The sequence below is a fragment of the Hyperoodon ampullatus genome, assembly GCF_949752795.1.
Source record: "Hyperoodon ampullatus genome assembly, chromosome: 3".
NCBI classification, from domain to species: domain Eukaryota; kingdom Metazoa; phylum Chordata; class Mammalia; order Artiodactyla; family Ziphiidae; genus Hyperoodon; species Hyperoodon ampullatus.
This window is the reverse complement of record NC_136916.1, coordinates 1,359,648-1,377,759: the sequence shown is the minus strand read 5'-3', so window position 1 is coordinate 1,377,759 and position 18,112 is coordinate 1,359,648. Positions and strand designations below refer to the sequence as shown.

The 18,112-nt window shown below is 40.6% G+C and overlaps 1 protein-coding gene across 3 annotated transcripts in view; it reads right to left on the bottom strand.

Moving 5' to 3' along the window:
- WAC (WW domain containing adaptor with coiled-coil) overlaps positions 1 to 18,112 on the bottom strand; it is a gene marked incomplete at its 3' end in the record, with an annotated part of 80,770 nt that overhangs the window by 20,905 nt on the left and 41,753 nt on the right. For 2 of the 3 annotated variants that reach the window (XM_079701135.1, XM_079701136.1), the window contains exons 4-7: positions 12,882 to 12,988; positions 6,686 to 6,801; positions 5,980 to 6,092; positions 1,744 to 2,052 (exon numbers count right to left, since the gene is read on the bottom strand). In XM_079701135.1, the coding sequence (XP_079557261.1) occupies positions 1,744 to 2,052; positions 5,980 to 6,092; positions 6,686 to 6,801; positions 12,882 to 12,988 (645 nt within the window). The remainder of the gene's footprint in view (positions 1 to 1,743; positions 2,053 to 5,979; positions 6,093 to 6,685; positions 6,802 to 12,881; positions 12,989 to 18,112) is intronic. The other variant, XM_079701137.1, reaches the window with a different exon arrangement.

Sequence of the window (18,112 nt, the reverse complement as noted above, 5' to 3'; positions counted from 1 at the left end):
TATGTAGACAAGGGAGTCATGAGAATTGCTACCCAGCAAAAGACGACATGCTGGGCAGGAAAAAAGAACAAGGGCTTCCCTGGTGGCGCAGTGGTTGAGAGTCCGCCTGCCGATGCAGGGGACACGGGTTCGTGCCCCGGTCCAGGAGGATCCCACATGCCACAGAGCGGCTGGGCCCGTGAGCCATGGCCGCTGAGCCTGCGTGTCCGGAGCCTGTGCTCCGCAACAGGAGAGGCCACAGCAGTGAGAGGCCCGCGTACCGCAAAAAAAAAAAAAAAGAACAAACCACAGCGAAGACTGAGCTCTGTTGCTATTTCAGGAGAGGAGAGGGCAGGAAGCTGAGGGGCGCAGCGTCCCAGAAGTCAGGGAAGAAAAACACTCCAAAAAGGAGGTAAGAGCTAACAACAGGTAAAATGAGAGAAAGACCAAAGATCTTTCTGAAGGCCAAAGGTAGTTTTTCAAACTGAGAAGTGTTTTTTAAATAAACTTTTTCTGTAACCAAACTAAAACTGGCAAAACTGAAAAACCAAAACATCCTTTAGAAAGTATTACTACACTAACAATTAATGCATTAATTCAGATTTTCTCTCTCAGGAATTCTCTTTTGTAAATTTAATTCTGCATCAGGGCAAATATGACTTGTACATATGAATCTTGGTACAAGCCATCTTTGGGGAATCTGACAACATTTGGAATAACCTGTTTATGTATGATGCACTCTATGATGAAAGTATGTTTAGTAATGTGTAACAACTGCTACAGGGGAAATTCAAACAACATACATAAAAGGAGAGCAAACTAGAAGCAAAAGAAACCCAATTACTTAAATCCTTTGTCAACAAATCAAATCAATGTGAAATAATGAGTCAGACAATAGAGTAAAAGCTTAAAGACTCATTAGGTCCACATAGCATCTCCTAAACCCAAAGGACATAAAACTTCCTCAACATTTACTGATGCTAATCTGCTAATTCATCTGCTAAGGGGTCTACCCAAGGTGATTTATTTACTTAATGCTTTTCAAATTTCCTTACTTCCTTAAAACTGGGTTAAGTCTGGGACTGTGGCTGGTCTATGAAATAGGCTTATCCCATCATCCTGCTGCTTCCATTATGCATTGCCCCCCCAAGTGGTGGTTGCCACAGTTTTCCTGAACCTTCTATGGTTACTAGCACCGAGTCGGATAAACACAATTTGGGTTGCAAAGTTCAACTTCTACTCTTCAGACTTAACTCATAATTCAGACATTAAGACTCCTTATCTTATGGCCCACAACTCAGTTTTCTAATTCACAAACTGAAACCAATAGTTGCATGTATGCGGAAATGACAAGTTTTTAAATGTCTCTATTCATATTAAATTTTAATAGAAAATTGAGACAATTTCTAAACTATATCATGAAGACAATTATCACAAAAACCAAAAATTACTTTATCCAAGTATGATGGGACAGTCATTTAGCTGTGAAAAGTTATTTTATCCATTATTAACTGTTATAAATTAAGCACTTGACTTCAAAGTGTCAAAGGCAAAAAACAGTTCTGAGGCTTCATAATTAAAAAGAAAAAGAAAAAAGCTAAACATGGCTAACTCTAGATCTAAATCTATGCAGTAACATTCTAGAAGACTTTTTAAAAGAATTCATAATTAAGCGTCTTATTTAAGCTACCGGAAATAATGTAATATAACCAGAAACTCAAGAAACTATAGTTCAACGTGCAGCATCTCGTAATAATGGCATACCTTTTCTCTCTGTTTTCTGTGCAGGGACAGAAGATGTGGGTGTAGGCAGTTTTGATAAAGTAGATGCTCCATTAGCATCAAATGATTTCTTTGGCTGGTGATCAGACTGTAGCGTAAATGGACTAGAAGGAACAGTGCTTGGGGCAGCAGTTGGATGAACCACTGGTTTGATGGGGTGCTGTACTGGCGTAGAACTACTGTGAGTCTCTGCTCTTGGCAGTCTGTAGTCTCTGTCATTGTGTCTGCTTGTCTGAGACAAAATATTCTGTGGGAGCAAACTACTGGCATCACTGGAATGCTTGTCTTCCACTTTAGTTCAGAGTTCGGAAAAAGAGATGTTGGAAATGACGGAAGGGGAAGAAAAAAGATTACGTTAGAATCCTGTCTTTAACATCAGCTACTTTAGCAACATACTTGTATTTGACATCTTTTTATAAAACTGCGAGCCCAGTTAGCGTCTGCAGTTTTACCGCTAGCGTATAGATATTCAAATACTGGAAGAGGAGTTTTAGCTCAACTGTACGCACTTCATCTACACTGAGATTTCAAGCAGGCTGCTAGTTTGGGGGATTCTTTAGAACCACACACCATAGCTCAAACAAAACATCTTTTAAAAGATCAATATATGGAGAGGTATAACATTTTACTCAAATAAAAAAAATTATTTTAAAAATAGAAAAGGTAAACGGTCCATTCTTTTAAAATATGGATCTTGGTTCTAATAATTGACTGAATTATCTACAGTGGTTCAGCTACAAAGGAATACTACTTTGCTGTTAGCCTGATTTTTCTGAATACTGAAGTGGCTAATTAGTGGGCTCTAAAGTAGCTGGTACTAGGGCTTAAATGACCTCATTTTGGGATGGCTGAATTTTATAAAGAACTCTGCACTGAGTAAGTAAATCAATTCATATTTTTAATGATGCTAACAAATACCAGAGTTAGTTATAAAATCAAGTTATAGATAATGCTATCTGACAACAGGAGCCCTACATCTGCAGCAAAGTCAGAAAAATATACTTGGTATTATCAGTCATGTTAAAAACAGATCCTCTTCCAATTTAAAGCCACAAAATTATTTTAAACTCAAAAGTACTTCTGCTTCCGCAAAAAGAGTACAAAAGAAGGAAAATTTCAACAATCACAGTAACAAAATTTGTATTTGTCAAAAAATCTCCAGCCTAAATTACAATAATCTCATCAGTAACTGAAGGATTAAAGCAACTTCCAAGGAGAAAAACACCTTAAGATTCAAGCACATGATATGTAATGATATTACCAAAGGATGCCCTCCCTGTTGAATACTGTGTCGTTTTTTCCAGTTCATGGTTCCTCCAAGTCTAGAGAGCATGACAGCACAAAGAAGGAAGTAGGCTTAAACCGCAAAGCAGTTTTCAAATTGTCAACGCACACCTGCAGCAGAGACACTGCAGAGCATTACAGCACACGAGGGCGCTATGGCGCCAACAGCTTTCTCCTGCTCAGGGCTCGAGACGCAACGCTGTTCAGCAGAGACTCCATCCGCACAGCCACATGACAAGAACACTCAGCAAACATCTGCAGACACTTCTGGGTGCCACCACTGGGCGAGGAGAGGTGTGCTACCGGGGCTGGCACGGAGAGGCCAGGTGTAATGCTCTACATCCTACAACACAGGACGGAATCCACACGCATTCCCTGACCCCAAGCGCCATCCATGCCACTGCTGAAGAACCCAAGTTAAAGTTTCTCTAACCACAGAGCAATCAGTCTGTGAGGCACCGATTAAAGGTAATAAAAATAATCAACAATACAACTACGCCAGTACAATTACAGCAGCAGTAATACCAAATTTAAAATTTTACCCCTACAACGTCACTGTCAAACTGTGCATATTATTTGCTACGCTGCCAAAACTCCCGAAACACAAAAACGCTCTTTAAGAATCTTTTTTCCTACCTTTACCTCTTTACATATGAAATGTTCCCACCCCTCCCTGTCCCCTCCACACGCACACCTCTTTCGCTGGCTGTTCGGGACAACAGAGCTTCAGGCCCTACCCTACGTGAACAGCAACGTAGCAGACGTACGGGAGGCGCTGCCAGCATTTTCTGGATATGGACAAAGTTAAGCACTTCAGCGCCTGGTGACCATTATTACTGTCCCGCCAAGAACAGTCAGCTGACCAAGTTTAAAAAAAAGTAGCAGCAATACAGCTGCAGCCCTTTCTCAAACATTACTTAAAACTCAAGAAGTGTGATAAAGGAGTACATTTCAGCACAAAGACCCACCGACTCCTCATCTGCACTTCTAGGAAGTAATCAGGGAAGCGGGCAGAAATAGGAACAACAGCATTGTTTACTGCAGGAAGAAGCTAAAAGCCACGCGGGTATCCACGGAGAGAGGATTATTTATGAATGGGGGCACGTCCAAAACCGGAACACCATGCAGTTAACATACGTTGAACTATAAAATGGCAAAAGGAAACAAATCCTTGGAAAACATTTTTTTCTTAATTTTTTTTGGCCGTGCCGCGCGGCACGCGGGATCTTAATTCCTCAACCAGGGATCGAACCCGCGCTCCGTGCAGTAGAAGCACAAGAGTCTTAACCACTGGATCGCCAGGGAAGTTCCATATCCTTGAAACATTATTGAACAGAAGAAAAAGGTTAAGAACAGTAACATACAATCCTATTTTTGGTGTAAAATACATGCATATGTAGTTTTTATATACTTTCACATGCAGCTAGAAAAAAGTGTATGTCTCCAAGTGTTCCTGAGTCATGAGATTAAAATACTTTCCCTCTCTCTACTTTTAATAACAAACATGCCTAACTTCTGAAATCATAAAGAAGAAAAAACTGATTTCCCTTTTGAAAGAAAAAGATGCACACAGATAATTTGAAACCAGAACTGTGATTTTATTTCCTTAAAAATTTTTATTAAGCAGCCAGACGTAGTATTTTCACTTCCATCAACTTTTCTATCAGACCTCTAATTACCCCAAGAGAGGACGAGTGACTAGGTTATTCTGGAAAGAACGTACTAGGCTCTGATCTTTTCTTCTCTGGGAACCATCAGCCACTACGTGGAGAGGCCTGGCCCAATAAAAAACGTTATTTTTACACTCATCTAGCCACTCTTCCTGGATACCCACAATTTGTTCAGGAGGACCACAAGCTGGGCACTGTATTTTTTTTAACCTGGAAAGGAAAACCTCTCATTTTTAGTTATTCGCCATAAAGTCACAGTTACTTAAGATATTAAGTGAAATGGGATTACAACCCAAGTCTTCTGTCTCAAAATACAATATTCTTAAATTTCCTAACTTCAGTGCTTTAAACCATTGTTTTTTTCTTAGAATTCAGTACAATTTCACTAATATAAAAAGTTAAATGTTCCAGGGAACATACTTTAAACATTCAGCCCTACAGAACTATATTATTTGTTTCATCTTAAGTAATTTCTCCCATCAAAAATTCAATATCCTCCACTGGGACCAAATGTAAATAACCCTACTTTTGTCTTGAGTTACAGAAGGAGAATTCAAACGCTTAAGTCTAAGAATTCCCAAAACACATCTAAAAATTCTCAAAACTTCAAAATTTGATGACGAGCCTAAGAATTCTATGTGGCATTTAAATTTTATTCTGGGCAACACAAGCCACTGGGAATAGAATATATTTAGTAAAATCTTCAAATTCAAATTTTATTTGAACTTAAAATTAAATGTATGTTACCCATATTGTCCAACTCGGACAAAATCTGACCTCAAAAGAACCTGAAGGTGCCCACAGAATGGAGACGGCACACAGATCTACGATCGTGGTGAAACCCATTTCCAAATACAAGGATGGGCAAGCTTCTCGCTGATAACACAGACAAAGACAGGCAGGCACTTCACGTCACTCTGTGTGCAGCTATCGTTCAGTTACTGGACTGAAACCCTGCGGGTTTCTCAGTGACCAGTGTAAATGGGGGTGGGGCCTCTTGTCAATCCACAGCATGAAATCTGACTTCTTCACCAACTCTACGGCATCAGAGCCACCACGGGTAGCGATGGACACCTCCACGTGCACCGTTTCAAGAACAAAACGATGCACGTTACGAGGACAGACCCAACACAGAAAACCTTTTATGTTTCTATTTCTTTTAGTTTACCTATATAAACGGATATGCACATAAATCTGTAAAGTAAACAAACTACAGGAATGAATCAAACATTATATTGGTTCAAAGAAAGAAATGAATACTTACTTCCACTGGCAAACCCACTAGTGGCTGTTGCTTGCATCACCTCTCTTCTGTAATCCCTATCTTTTGGGAAGCTATTAACTGCCATCTTGTTTGCTTCTTTTTGTCTCTGTTCTCTAAAAATAAAAGATACACCCATAAAAATTACAAGAGATACAATGAATCTACATTTAACACTTCTGGTCAAATGCTCAACGAAACTGTATATGGAACATAAAAGAACAAGGCAGTAATATCATTCAACTGGTGTGGGACATGGGATACAGCAAACAACATTAACGTTTCACACCGATGGCAATATTATACCAATTATTTACATGCCATTAACCCTACAACCAAAACTCTGTAATGATAATTCTACATATATGAAGGAAATATATTATTGTCCTACAAGAATGATAAAGTTTTCTAATACAAATTATAGGGAAGATGTATGATAGATTACAGATTAATATAAAATTTTAAATTACATAAATACACTGACTGTTCACAAGGCCCTTGTGGACAGCTGCTCATCTGTCCTAGTTTTTTTGGTTTTGCTTTTTAAGGTAAAGAGAAATTATGGAAAACACAGACATGGGCCAACCACTGCAGGTAAGGAGTGACGAGCATCACACTGAGAAACCTGAACTCAGAACGTTTAGCACCCTAAGACATTAGCCGGTAGAATCAAGAATGAGAAATACTGTTCAATTAAATGAGCAAATACCTTTCAAGCCACTCTTTTGGTTTTTCCCACTGTGAGACTTCTGTTCGACAATTGTAGTAGTATTTTTTCCCAGAGGAGCTAATATGCTCAGACCAGTCATCGGCAGAATCATAAGGCTTAAAAACACATTTCAGAAAATTAGAAAACGTTAATACAATTTAATCACTTGGTATGAAATATCAAGAATGTCAATGGTTTTCAAGGCATACATATGGAAAAAGACTTGAGATAAAAGTCCCCTGATCTAAGATGTCTAAGATGTAATTAACTGCATATATATCTTAGGAGACCCTAGTCTATGAAAACCTTCAAGGGTAACAATGGAAAACTCTATAAAATATCAAATTAAACAGATTAGCAGGTTCATTAGGCACAGGAAGAATGACACGAAACTAACATCATAGTGACTTTAGGAAAGCATTACAAAGCTCCCCGTTACCACAGTTTTAATTGCTGAAATCTAGTCACATGGAGAAGCCACTCTCAACTGACTGATCTGATGGCATGAGAATACATCAGTTCTAAACACTCTAAGGCACAACAGTAATCACAAATAGTGTGACAGAGAACAGCCTGCCTGTATTCACTGTTACTTAGTGGGAAAGAAGCACACACAAAAGAACTTTAATGTAAACACAAAGCTAATTAAAAGCTACGGATTTGTTTCAACTTCAAAATCCATGAGGTGGGTCAAGTATTAACTAAACTTGTCTCACACAGTATATAGGGTCGGCAGTGTTGCTCTTTTTCCCATAACTAAAACTGGTCTGTATTCCGAAAGTTCTCAGATACAGTCTCTTGCTAGTAATTTCATAGGCACTGTAAAATTATAATGAAGTTAGAAATATCTGAAAGGCCCAGTTCTCATGGAATTAATCTCAACAAAAGTAATGCTTAAGTGCCTGCACCAGCTCCAGGCAATCTGGTAGAACCCCAAGTACACTTGTACATGAATTTAACTGTTTTCAAAGGAGCTTTGAGGCTAAAATGAAATAAGGTTATACTCTGGCAGCCCATCCTTTTCTACTGGGCTCACCACAGTACAGAGGAACACAAGTTTAAAAATTAAGGAAAGGGAATCTTATGCACTGTCTACCCAGCTTTCTTTAATATACCACATAGGAACAAGCTGAAAGAACTTACAAGTTGTCCACAGGTCACAAAAGTAATCAGTGGCAGAAGAAAGGATCAAAACTCAGGTTTCTGGACATCTATTATTTCCCCTAAGTCAATACCAATTTTGGAAATGTCGTTAAGAATAAGAATTTTGAGGACAGTTGAAGAAACGATGCAGATTATGCTCTCAGGCTGGTGTCTCAAAATCATGAAGCTGCTGGAAATCAGCCCTGTGCTTCCAAACCTCTAAAGATCAGTGGAGAGTTAACTCTCAAGCCCTCTAGCTTCCAGGAGGCTTTGCCAGGCTGCAGGAAACCCAATCACAGAAGGCCAAATTCAAAAGGTTCCTCTCCACCACCTACCACTCCCCAGACCTAGATTAGTGTGCCAACTGAGCCCCCCTACGGATGCATCTGAAAGATTTGGTTTGCTGGGCAAGTGGCCACGTGGGGTTACTAGTGTGGCCTGGAGAGGCAGGAGGAGATGTGAGGCAGGGGAACAGAGGCCAGCAGTGTGGAGCACAGGGTCTAAGCCCGTGCCCCTCACAGCAGTGCTCGTGCCGGCTGTGGCCTGTCTGGAGGGAAGAGGAGCCCGCGGCAGAGCGTACGCGGACACACTGCTTCCCGAGCCAAAGGCCCGCTTTCAGGACAGACACTGCCACCGCTCAAGTAGGCAGTGTGTTTGGTGGCAGCTAATTTGCACTCTGGCACAGCCTCCAGGACGGTTCAAAGGTCACAGACCAGAACCTTGAAGAGCACGGGTTCACCAGACTCCAGGTTACTGCTAGTTCGTGTCTTACGTCACAGAATGTGCTCCGGGTATAGCCCTGCCCTCACGTACTAGTAACTTAAGCTATCTTCTCCACCCAGACTTCTAGCCTCAAAAAAAGGTTAAGGAAAAAAACCTTTAAGGAACAGGGTCATGGTTTTAAATGCTGATATGCAACAGCAGGTGTTAAATTCCCCACCCCACCCCCGCCCCGTTGTGTAACCGGGGGCGGGGGGGGAATTTTTTTCTCCAGCCGAACTAAGGTATAACCGACAAATACAATTGTAAGACATTTGAAGCGCGCACAGTTAACGATTCGACACCCACATTCACTGGGAAAGGGTGTGCTCATCTAGTTAATTATCACGTCTGTCTCGACACCTCACTCACAGGCACTTCTTTTGGTTAGAACATTGACACTCTGCTCTCTTAGCGAATTTCCATCACACAATACAGTGTCACCAACTACAGTCATCATGTTATATATTAGATTCTCAAGTTCCTTGATTTAAAAAAGGTATCTAAAATTAACAATTAAACAAAAGTTTTGCAAACATTTCAAGTTTTCTAATTTAGGCTTGCTGTAGTTGCCAAGTGCTGCCCAGGAACCCTTGAGGGACCCCAAGATCATTCACAAAATCACAACTATTTTCATAAATAGTTTCATAAATAATACTAAGATAATTTTGTCTTTTTCCTCCTCATTCTATCACAAGAACACAGGGGAGTTTTCTCAGAGGCTTTACAGGAGATCTGATATCACAAAAGACTGAAGGTAGAACAACTATGAACTTCTATGTTTCTTCTCCCTACTCAGGGATTTAAGGAGATGCTCAATGTCTATTTTTCAAAAAACTAGAAAGTTATTTTTCAAAAAAACATATTACACGTGTTGACATGTAATAGCTTTACAATTTTTAAATTATCTTTCAAATTTATCAGTTTTAATTTTTAATATGGCTACTCACAATGGAGTCCACATAAACAAAAGCTCTCAACTTTCATGAATATAGAGGCCCTGAGACTACGAAGCATGGAATGGCTGCTCTATAAGAACCGCACTCAACAGTTACTGTAGCACCCGTCTACTCTTCAGTTCAAAATGCCTTTTAGAGCTTGTATCAACGCTGCTTTTCTCTTCTTAAATAAAAAAGCATCTCCCTATTTACTCTCCAAAATACAGAGTTCCACCACTTCTTCTCAAAGTTAAACTATGGAAAATAAAGTATTAATCTCGGAATTTAATTATGCACTGTTACTAAAGAATAGTTCATTAAATAACATCAAAGATGGCACTCACTGTAACAAAGAATTTCATGGAGTCCTAAGAGTTCTATGGTTAAGTAGAATATCTTCAGTCAAGACTGGTTACAGAGAACAGATCTGAAGAAGAGCCTCCAACTTAAAACCTCCAGAAGATATTTAATTGATAACAGAAGATATTTAATTCATAACAAGGGGAGCTGGAGTATAAATGCAAAGTAACCTAGGACTGGATTTAAAGCACCTGCAGCAAATCAAAATTGGTAAACGATACTTAAGGGAAGATTCCAATTATAATGTCTTTAAATGGAAATAAATTTCTCTTCCTAAATAAACAGATTTTCTGAATAAAGAGATCTCAAAAAAAAATCAGGAATATGCACAACATAATCTAAGGCAGCCTACGTGATGTCTGTAAATCCTACCATGATTTACCTTAGGAAGCAGGAGGCGTTCCACAGGCTACATATGTAAATACAAAATACAACGAGGCCTACCTGTGAGTTATCTCCATACTAACAAAACAAGGTAATTGCAACTCGACTTCCAACAGTTAACTTGATAATATAAATCATCCATACAAACACATATCTGTGTGCATAACTCCAAAGAATACTGCTACTGATTTTCAAAGACAGATTTAAAGCTCAGAAAGCACAAAATAAAAACCCACTTAAAAAAAAAAGCTATTCCATATTTTAACCTGGGTTAAAATAATGTGTTGACCTGGGTTACCTTACATTCTTGTTCATCTCTTCTTTCATTATGAAAGTATTAATGAAAGGTGACTTTATGTTTTACTTTACTGCTCAAAAACCTTCCATTGGAAGTGATTTTAGGACAAAGTCAGTTTACAAGTAACCTTCAGAAATGTTCAAAACCCAGGCTCTCAGGTAACATTAAATTATAGTTTGTAAAAATGTCATTCCCCCTGGGTACATTATGGTGAAAAAGACCACTGCTTGAGGTTAATTATATACCTAGAGCTGAAATCTACAGAAAGGGGAACCCTGATTCTGAAAACACATGACATTTACTCCGTCTTCAGTTTCCACTCACACAGTGCAGTCCCGACACCCTTTAGAATTTGGATCTTTCCAACTTATCTGATGCCCATTATTTATTCTTTCTGATTTCATTATGTCAATCCACTTCCTGAAAATCAAAATAATCAGAAACTGTTTTCCCTGAATAAGGAATTTTTTCCACCAAAACAATGTCCACATGGCCCGCCTCTGTCCTAATAGCAAATACCAAATCTAAATTGTCAGTAATAAAGGAAACATTAGGTTAGTGCTAGCCTGTTAATTTAATGGGGCCATTTTTCACAAAAACAGAGATACGCATTGCAGAATCCTGAGTATACGCCTTAGTGAAAGTGATCAGCACAAGTAGTGCGATGATAACACCTGTGAAGGTCCATCAAGCTGCTGTCTCAGTCCCGATACCACCCTTTCTCTACTCTGTGATGCTAAGGCTGGGATAACGCCAATTACATTCTGTTTAGCCAGCTGGCTTCCTCTTAGATTCTGCCAGTACCAGGCATTAGAGGAGGGCTGAAAGGCAGGAGGAAGAAGCCTTGCAGCGCAGCGGGTTCCAGTTTTCAGCTCTCAACCCAGAACCAGAACCAGCTTCATCGTACCTCGCAGAGGTACCATCACCAACTGTGCAAGGCTCCTCCTCTGAGCACCTGGGCTCTGATGACCCCAACCTCTTCCTTTCGCTCCCAGCCGTCCGTCAGGGGTAATCACTATATGTTCCTTTTCCTTTCCTGTATTTGAAATTCTCTATGCTAAAATAACCGGTATGAGTCCTGTTTTCCTAATTGGACCCTAACATTTAAAACTACTCTAAAATTTTTATGAAAATCACTGATGTCTCAATTTTCTATGGAAATGTACTATCTACACTGATTCAACAAGAGACAAATAATAATAAACCCCGAGGGTTTTCAATACTGATTAAGGTATGATGATCACCTGAATAACCAAGGCAATGTCTGCTGGATTCAACATACACTTCTATAGCCTTCTAGTTGTTCTTCCTTCCTATAATGTATTTTCCATGTTTTTTTAAATTGCAAATATGGTACTTCACTGATTATACCCTTTAGTAGCTCTCCCCTGCCTTTACATATAGTTCATATTCCCTGGAAAGGCAGAGAATGCTTTGTAATCCGGCCCCATTTCTCTCTGTAACCTGAGTCCCTGCCATTCTTCCACACCATCGAAATCCGTGTTCTGCAAACATGTGGTGTTATTTCATACTTCTGCGTCTTTGTAGGTGCTGTTCCTTTTCATGCTACACAAATTCCAACCTCTTCCACTGCGTGGGTTACAGTCAGTCTGCTGGCCAGCACACCGTCCTCATCCAGGCCGCAGCCCCCTCTGGAGGGCTCCCCAGCAACATTAACATGCATCATTTTAATGGTTTACTTTTCAGTCTCCACCACAGGTCCAAAAGTTCCTTTAAGATGGGCTACATTTTCTTAGTTCTATACATCAACAACCTAGCATATGCCTGGGAAACTGAAACCTTATTTTTGAATGAATGTATTAAAACTTTTGTTTGAACCTTGACTCTAAAAAGTTCAACCTGAGTAACAGTTACTTCATTAACAATTACTTCATTTTTAGAAATACCTACAATTCCTCACTGGGTTTCATGCCTTTCAGGAGAGGGACCTCTGTATCACTAGTGTCCTATAGAGTATAATACAAGTAGACACTCAATAAATTTATAGAATTTTTTTTAACAAAAGTTTATAGATTATGAAAAGAAGAAGCTCAAGTTAAGCCACAAGTTTCACAATCTAAAATAAAGTTCTTTGTATCTCAAATATCACAATGGTAAATTCTGCTCCATAGAGGAATGCAAACAATATTACTTCTTGGTGAAACAATACCAAGATGGCATATTTGGATCACGCTCAGTTTGAATAATAAGGCCAGCTCATTAGTTCAAGTGCATTAAGATCAACTTAGATTAAAAAAAATTTTTTTTGCAATATATTCCAAAAACACAAAATTGGGCATGTTTATATACTTACTGCATCTGAAGTTTTGCTTGGATTACTGCTTGGATTAGAAGAATGTGAATTTGAACTATGAAGAGCACTGTGGTTGTGTGAATTTTCTTGGGGAGAGTAACTGGTCCCTTAAAAAATAAAAAGCAAAGTGAATTACAAGTCATATTTCATGTCTGCACTGGTTCCCATCATACTACAGATCATTGTATGTCACTAACTCATCACTGCAAAACCTCATTTTTATCATTTCTAGCAACTTGTAGCTTTTTATAAAATAAAAGTTCTAATACATAACGTACATAGAGAAAAAGGCAAAAAAATTCAACTGACAGAGAACTAGAAGTCACAATTATCCAGTACGTTTTTGCAATTATTTTTCAACTTCTTAAACAGTTTCCACACTTGCTCTTTTAAGTTTTGCCGAATTTCCACTAACACAGTATGAAGTTTTCAAAAAGTTAAGTTTCAGGGAAGGTGCCTGCTTTCAAGATGATGAAGATGGCATCCTATCTCCTCACCACAGGACCAACTCTTCCTAAAAACTGCTTAAAAGTAATTCATGAGTTTTATGAAAAATCTACACATCTCAGAGACCATCAGGGATGACGGTTTCTACTGTCTTAAGAAAAACCAAGATACAAATATCCACACTTGATTAATGATACAAAAAGGTCCACTACAAAAGTCTAATTGTTAGTACTTCAATTTCATTCCACGTATTTATTTTTCAGCATCAAGGTAACATAATTCAACTCCCCACCCCCAAAACTGAGCTGGCAAGTGGTATGGAGGTTACAAGACAATGAACAAAAACTGCAAGTGGTAAGAGCAATTCAGATGGTCCAGTGGTCCTGGAAATTAATTAGCAGTCAGAACCAGAGCTGTTATGAGAAGAAATGAATAAGAATTAACCATTTCAATCAACAGGAACAACGACAGGCCTACCTCTGTTTTACTGGGCTTTGCTTTATTGCGCTTCAGTTACTGGGTTTCTTACAAATCGAAGGTCTGCGGCACCCTGACATCTATCGGTACCATTTTTCCAACAGCACTGGCTCACCCTGCATCTCTGTGTCACCGTTTGTAATTCTCGTGGTACTTCACACTTGCTCCTGTGACTCTACCTGTTACAGCGATCCGTGGCGAGTGACCTTTGAGTTGCTGCTGTACCTGTTCTGAAGCACCACCTCCCACCTCCACGGGCCGGCGGACCTCACTGACAGAGGCCGTGTGCCCTGACCGCCCCGGCCTGCCCGGCCTCGGGCCACACTCTTCCCTGAGACGCAGCAACGCTGCAATGAGGCCAGTTAACCACCCTGCAACGGCCTCTCAGTCCTCAGTGACACGAAGGGTCACGCGTCTCTCACTCTGAGTGAAAAGCCAGACATGGTGAAGCTGAGTGAGGAAGGCAGCTCGAAAGCCAAGAGGGGAAGCAAGCTGGGCCTCTTGCACCAAACAGCCAAGCTGTGAATGCGAGGGAAAAGTTCTTGAAGGAGGATTAAAAGTGCTGCTCCAGTGGACACACGGAAGAAAGAGCAACAGCCTTAACTGCTGACGTGGAGAAAGTTTTAGGAAGCTGGACAGAAGATCAAACCAGCCACGACATTCCCCTAAGCCAAAGCCTAGTCCAGAGCAAGCCCCCAACTCTCTTCAATTCTGTGAAGGCTGAGAGAGGTGAGGAAGCTGCAGAGAAAAGTCTGAAGCTAGCAGAGGTTGGATCGCGAGGCTGAAGGAAAAAAACGGTCTCCATAACATCAAAGTGCAAGGTGGAGCCCCAAGTGCTGATGTAGAAGCTGCAGCAAGTCACCCAGGAGATCTAGCTAAGATCATTCATGAAGGTACCTACACTCAACAGATTTCCAATGTAGACTGAAAGAGCCTTCTGTTACTTTCACAGAGAGAAGTCAATGGCTGACATCAAAGCTTCAAAGGACAGGCTGACTCTCTCAGGGGCTAAGGCAGCTGGTGACTTGAAGTTGAAGCCAATGCTCATTTACCATCTGAAAATCCCAGGGCCCTTAAGAACTCTATGCTAAATCTATCTACTCTGCCTGTGCTCTGTAAATGGAACAGCAAAGCCTGGATGACAGCACATCAGTTTATAACATGGTTTACTGAATATGTTCAGCCCACTGCTGAGACCTACTGCTAAGAAAAAAAGATTCCTTTCAAAATATTACAGCTCACTGACAAGGTATCTGGCCACCCAAGAACTCTGGAGATGGACAAGATTTGTGTTGTTTCCATGCCTGTTAACACAACACCTATTCTGCACCCCATGGATCAAGGCTCATTTCAACTTCCTGTTCTTTTTTGAGAAATACATTTCATAAGGCTATAGTTACCACAGACAGTGAGTCTTCTGACTGATCTAGGTAAAGTGAATTGAAAACCCCCTGGAAAGGATTCACCATTGTAGATGCCATTAAGAACATTCATGATTCATGGTAAGAGGTCAAAATATCAACATTCACAGGAGTTGGGAAGAAGATGATTCCAACCCTCACGGATGACTTTGAGGGGTTCAAGGCTTCGGTGGAGGAAGGAACTGCAGACGTGGTGGAAACAGCAAGAGAACTAGAAGTGGAGCTGAAGATGGAACAGAATTACTGCAATCTCATGATAAAACCTGAATGGATGAGGAGTTGCTTCTCATGGACAAGCAAAAAAGGTGGTTTCTTGAGAGCGAACCTACTCCTGGTGAAGATTGTTTGAAATGAAAACAAAGGATTTAGAATATTCAATAGACTTAGTTGATAAAGCAGCAGCAGGGTTTGAGATCATGGATTCCAATTTTCAGAAACAGGGTTTTTTTTTTTGTTTTAACATCTTTCTTGGAGTATAACTGCTTTACAATGGTGTGTTAGTTGCTGCTGTATAACAAAGTAAATCAGCTATATGTATACATATATCCCCATATCCCCTTCCCTCTTGCGTCTCCCTCCACCCTCCCTCTCCCACCCCTCTAGGTGGTCACAGAGCACCGAGCTGATCTCCCTGTGCTCTGCGGCTGCTTCCCACTAGCTATCTGTTTTACATTTGGTAGTGTATATATGTCCACGCCACTCTCTCACTTCATCCCAGCTCACCCTTCCCCCTCCCCGTGTCCTCAAGTCCATGATCTACACCTGCATCTTTATTCCTGTCCTGCCCCTAGGTTCTTCAGGACCTTTTTTTTTTTTTTTTAAGATTCCATATATATGTGTCAGCATACGGTATTTGTCTTTCTCTTTCTGACTTACTTCACTCTGTATGACAGACTCTGGGTCCATCCACCTCACTACAAATAACTCAGTTTCGTTTCTTTTTATGGCTGAGTAATATTCCATTGTATATATGTGCCACATCTTCTTTATCCATTCATCTGTCGGTGGACACTTAGGTTGCTTCCTAATGTCCTGGCTATTGTAAATAGAGCTGCAATGAACACTGTGGTACATGACTCTTTTAGAATTATGGTTTTCTCAGGGTATATGGCCAGGAGTGGGATTGCTGGGTCACATGGTAGTTCTATTTTGAGCTTCTTAAGGAACCTCCATACTGTTCTCCATAGTGGCTGTATCAGTTAGTTTACATTCCCACCAACAGTGCAAGAGGGTTCCCTTTTCTCCACACCCTCTCCAGCATTTATTGTTTGTAGACTTTTGATGATGGCCATTCTGACAGGTGTGAGGTGATAACTCACTGTAGTTTTGATTTGCATTTCTCTAATGATTAGTGATGTTGAGCATTCTTTCATGTGTTTGTGGGCAATCTGTATATCTTCTTTGGAGAAATGTCTATTTAGGTCTTCTGCCAGGGGCTTTTTGAATAGGGACTATATTTCACATTCTATGAAACAGATTTATCTAGAACACTTAGCAAAACTAACAACTGTAACTTAACTTAAAAAAAGAAATGAGGAGAAAAAGGAATTTAGAAGTGGATCAAGAAGTCTCTTCCATTAAAAAGATGGGGGCTTCCCTGGTGGCGCCGTGGTTAAGAATCCACCTGCCAATGCAGGGGACATGGGTTCGATCCCTGGTCCGGGAGGATCCCACATGCTGCGGGGCAACTAAGCCTGTGTGCCACAACTACTGAGCCTGCACTCTAGAGCCCGCGAGCCACAACTACTGAGCCCACGTGCCACAACTACTGAAGCCCATGCACCTAGAACTGGTGCTCCGCAACAAGAGAAGCCACCGCAATGAGAAGCCCGCACACCGCAACGAAGAGTAGCCCCCGCTCTCCGCCAACTACAGAAGGCCCGCGCGCAGCGACGAAGACCCAACACAGCCAAAAATAAATAAATAAAATAAATTAAAAAAAAAAAAAGATGAAAGTTAGGGGATGCACATAGAATATAATAAACAAGCACTATGAGCTCAGAATGAAGTAACGGCATGGCAAGAGAAAAGGCAATGACCAAGACTTAATCCTGGATAGGACCCAGCTTACTGGGGAAACTAGAAGCAAATTCAGACCCAAAAAAGTGAGTGATATGACAAAAGACAAAAGGGGGTTAAGTGCCCAGCAAAATGTAGGTGATAGAAGAGAGGAAATTTCCCAGCAAGACCACTGCTTGAGATGCCTGACGGTTTCTTCATCTACTTACTTTTAAATTTATCTTGCTGGATGGTATGTATTTATGTAAAACACCCTAAACTTTTTTTTTTTTTAATACAGTAGTCAATGAATTCTTCAATAAACACTGTAAGAATGAACACGACTAAAAGAAATCAGTCAAGGATAAGCTCAAGCATACAGGAAGGTTAACATGGAGCCTGAGACTGCAGTCCTTGGAAAAGCCTGCTTGCAGAGCTGGTCCTCGGCTGGCACAGCGGCTCTTCAGGAGGGCTGGCACAGCGGCTCTTCAGGAGGACTGGCACAGCGGCTCTTCAGGAGGACTGGCACAGCGGCTCTTCAGGAGGACTGCCACAACAATAACTGGCAAGAGGGGCTGACTGTGGCTAAGCTGTTGTGCAGACAATATGGTTTATGCTGAACACCTGCTTTCCTACTGGGAATCCAGACTTTTGGGAAAAACTAGGCAGAGATGCCTACCTAAGAACCCAAATCCAATAAAAACCTTGAGTACTAAATCTCTAATAAGTTTCCCTGGTAGACAACATTTCAGCAGTGTTGTCACAATTCGCTGCTGGAGGAATGAAGCATCTGCTGTGTGACTCCACTGGGGCAAGATTCTTAGAAGCTTGCACCTGGTGTCTTCCAGGTTTTGCCCCAGATGCCTTTTCCCTTTGCCGACTACATTT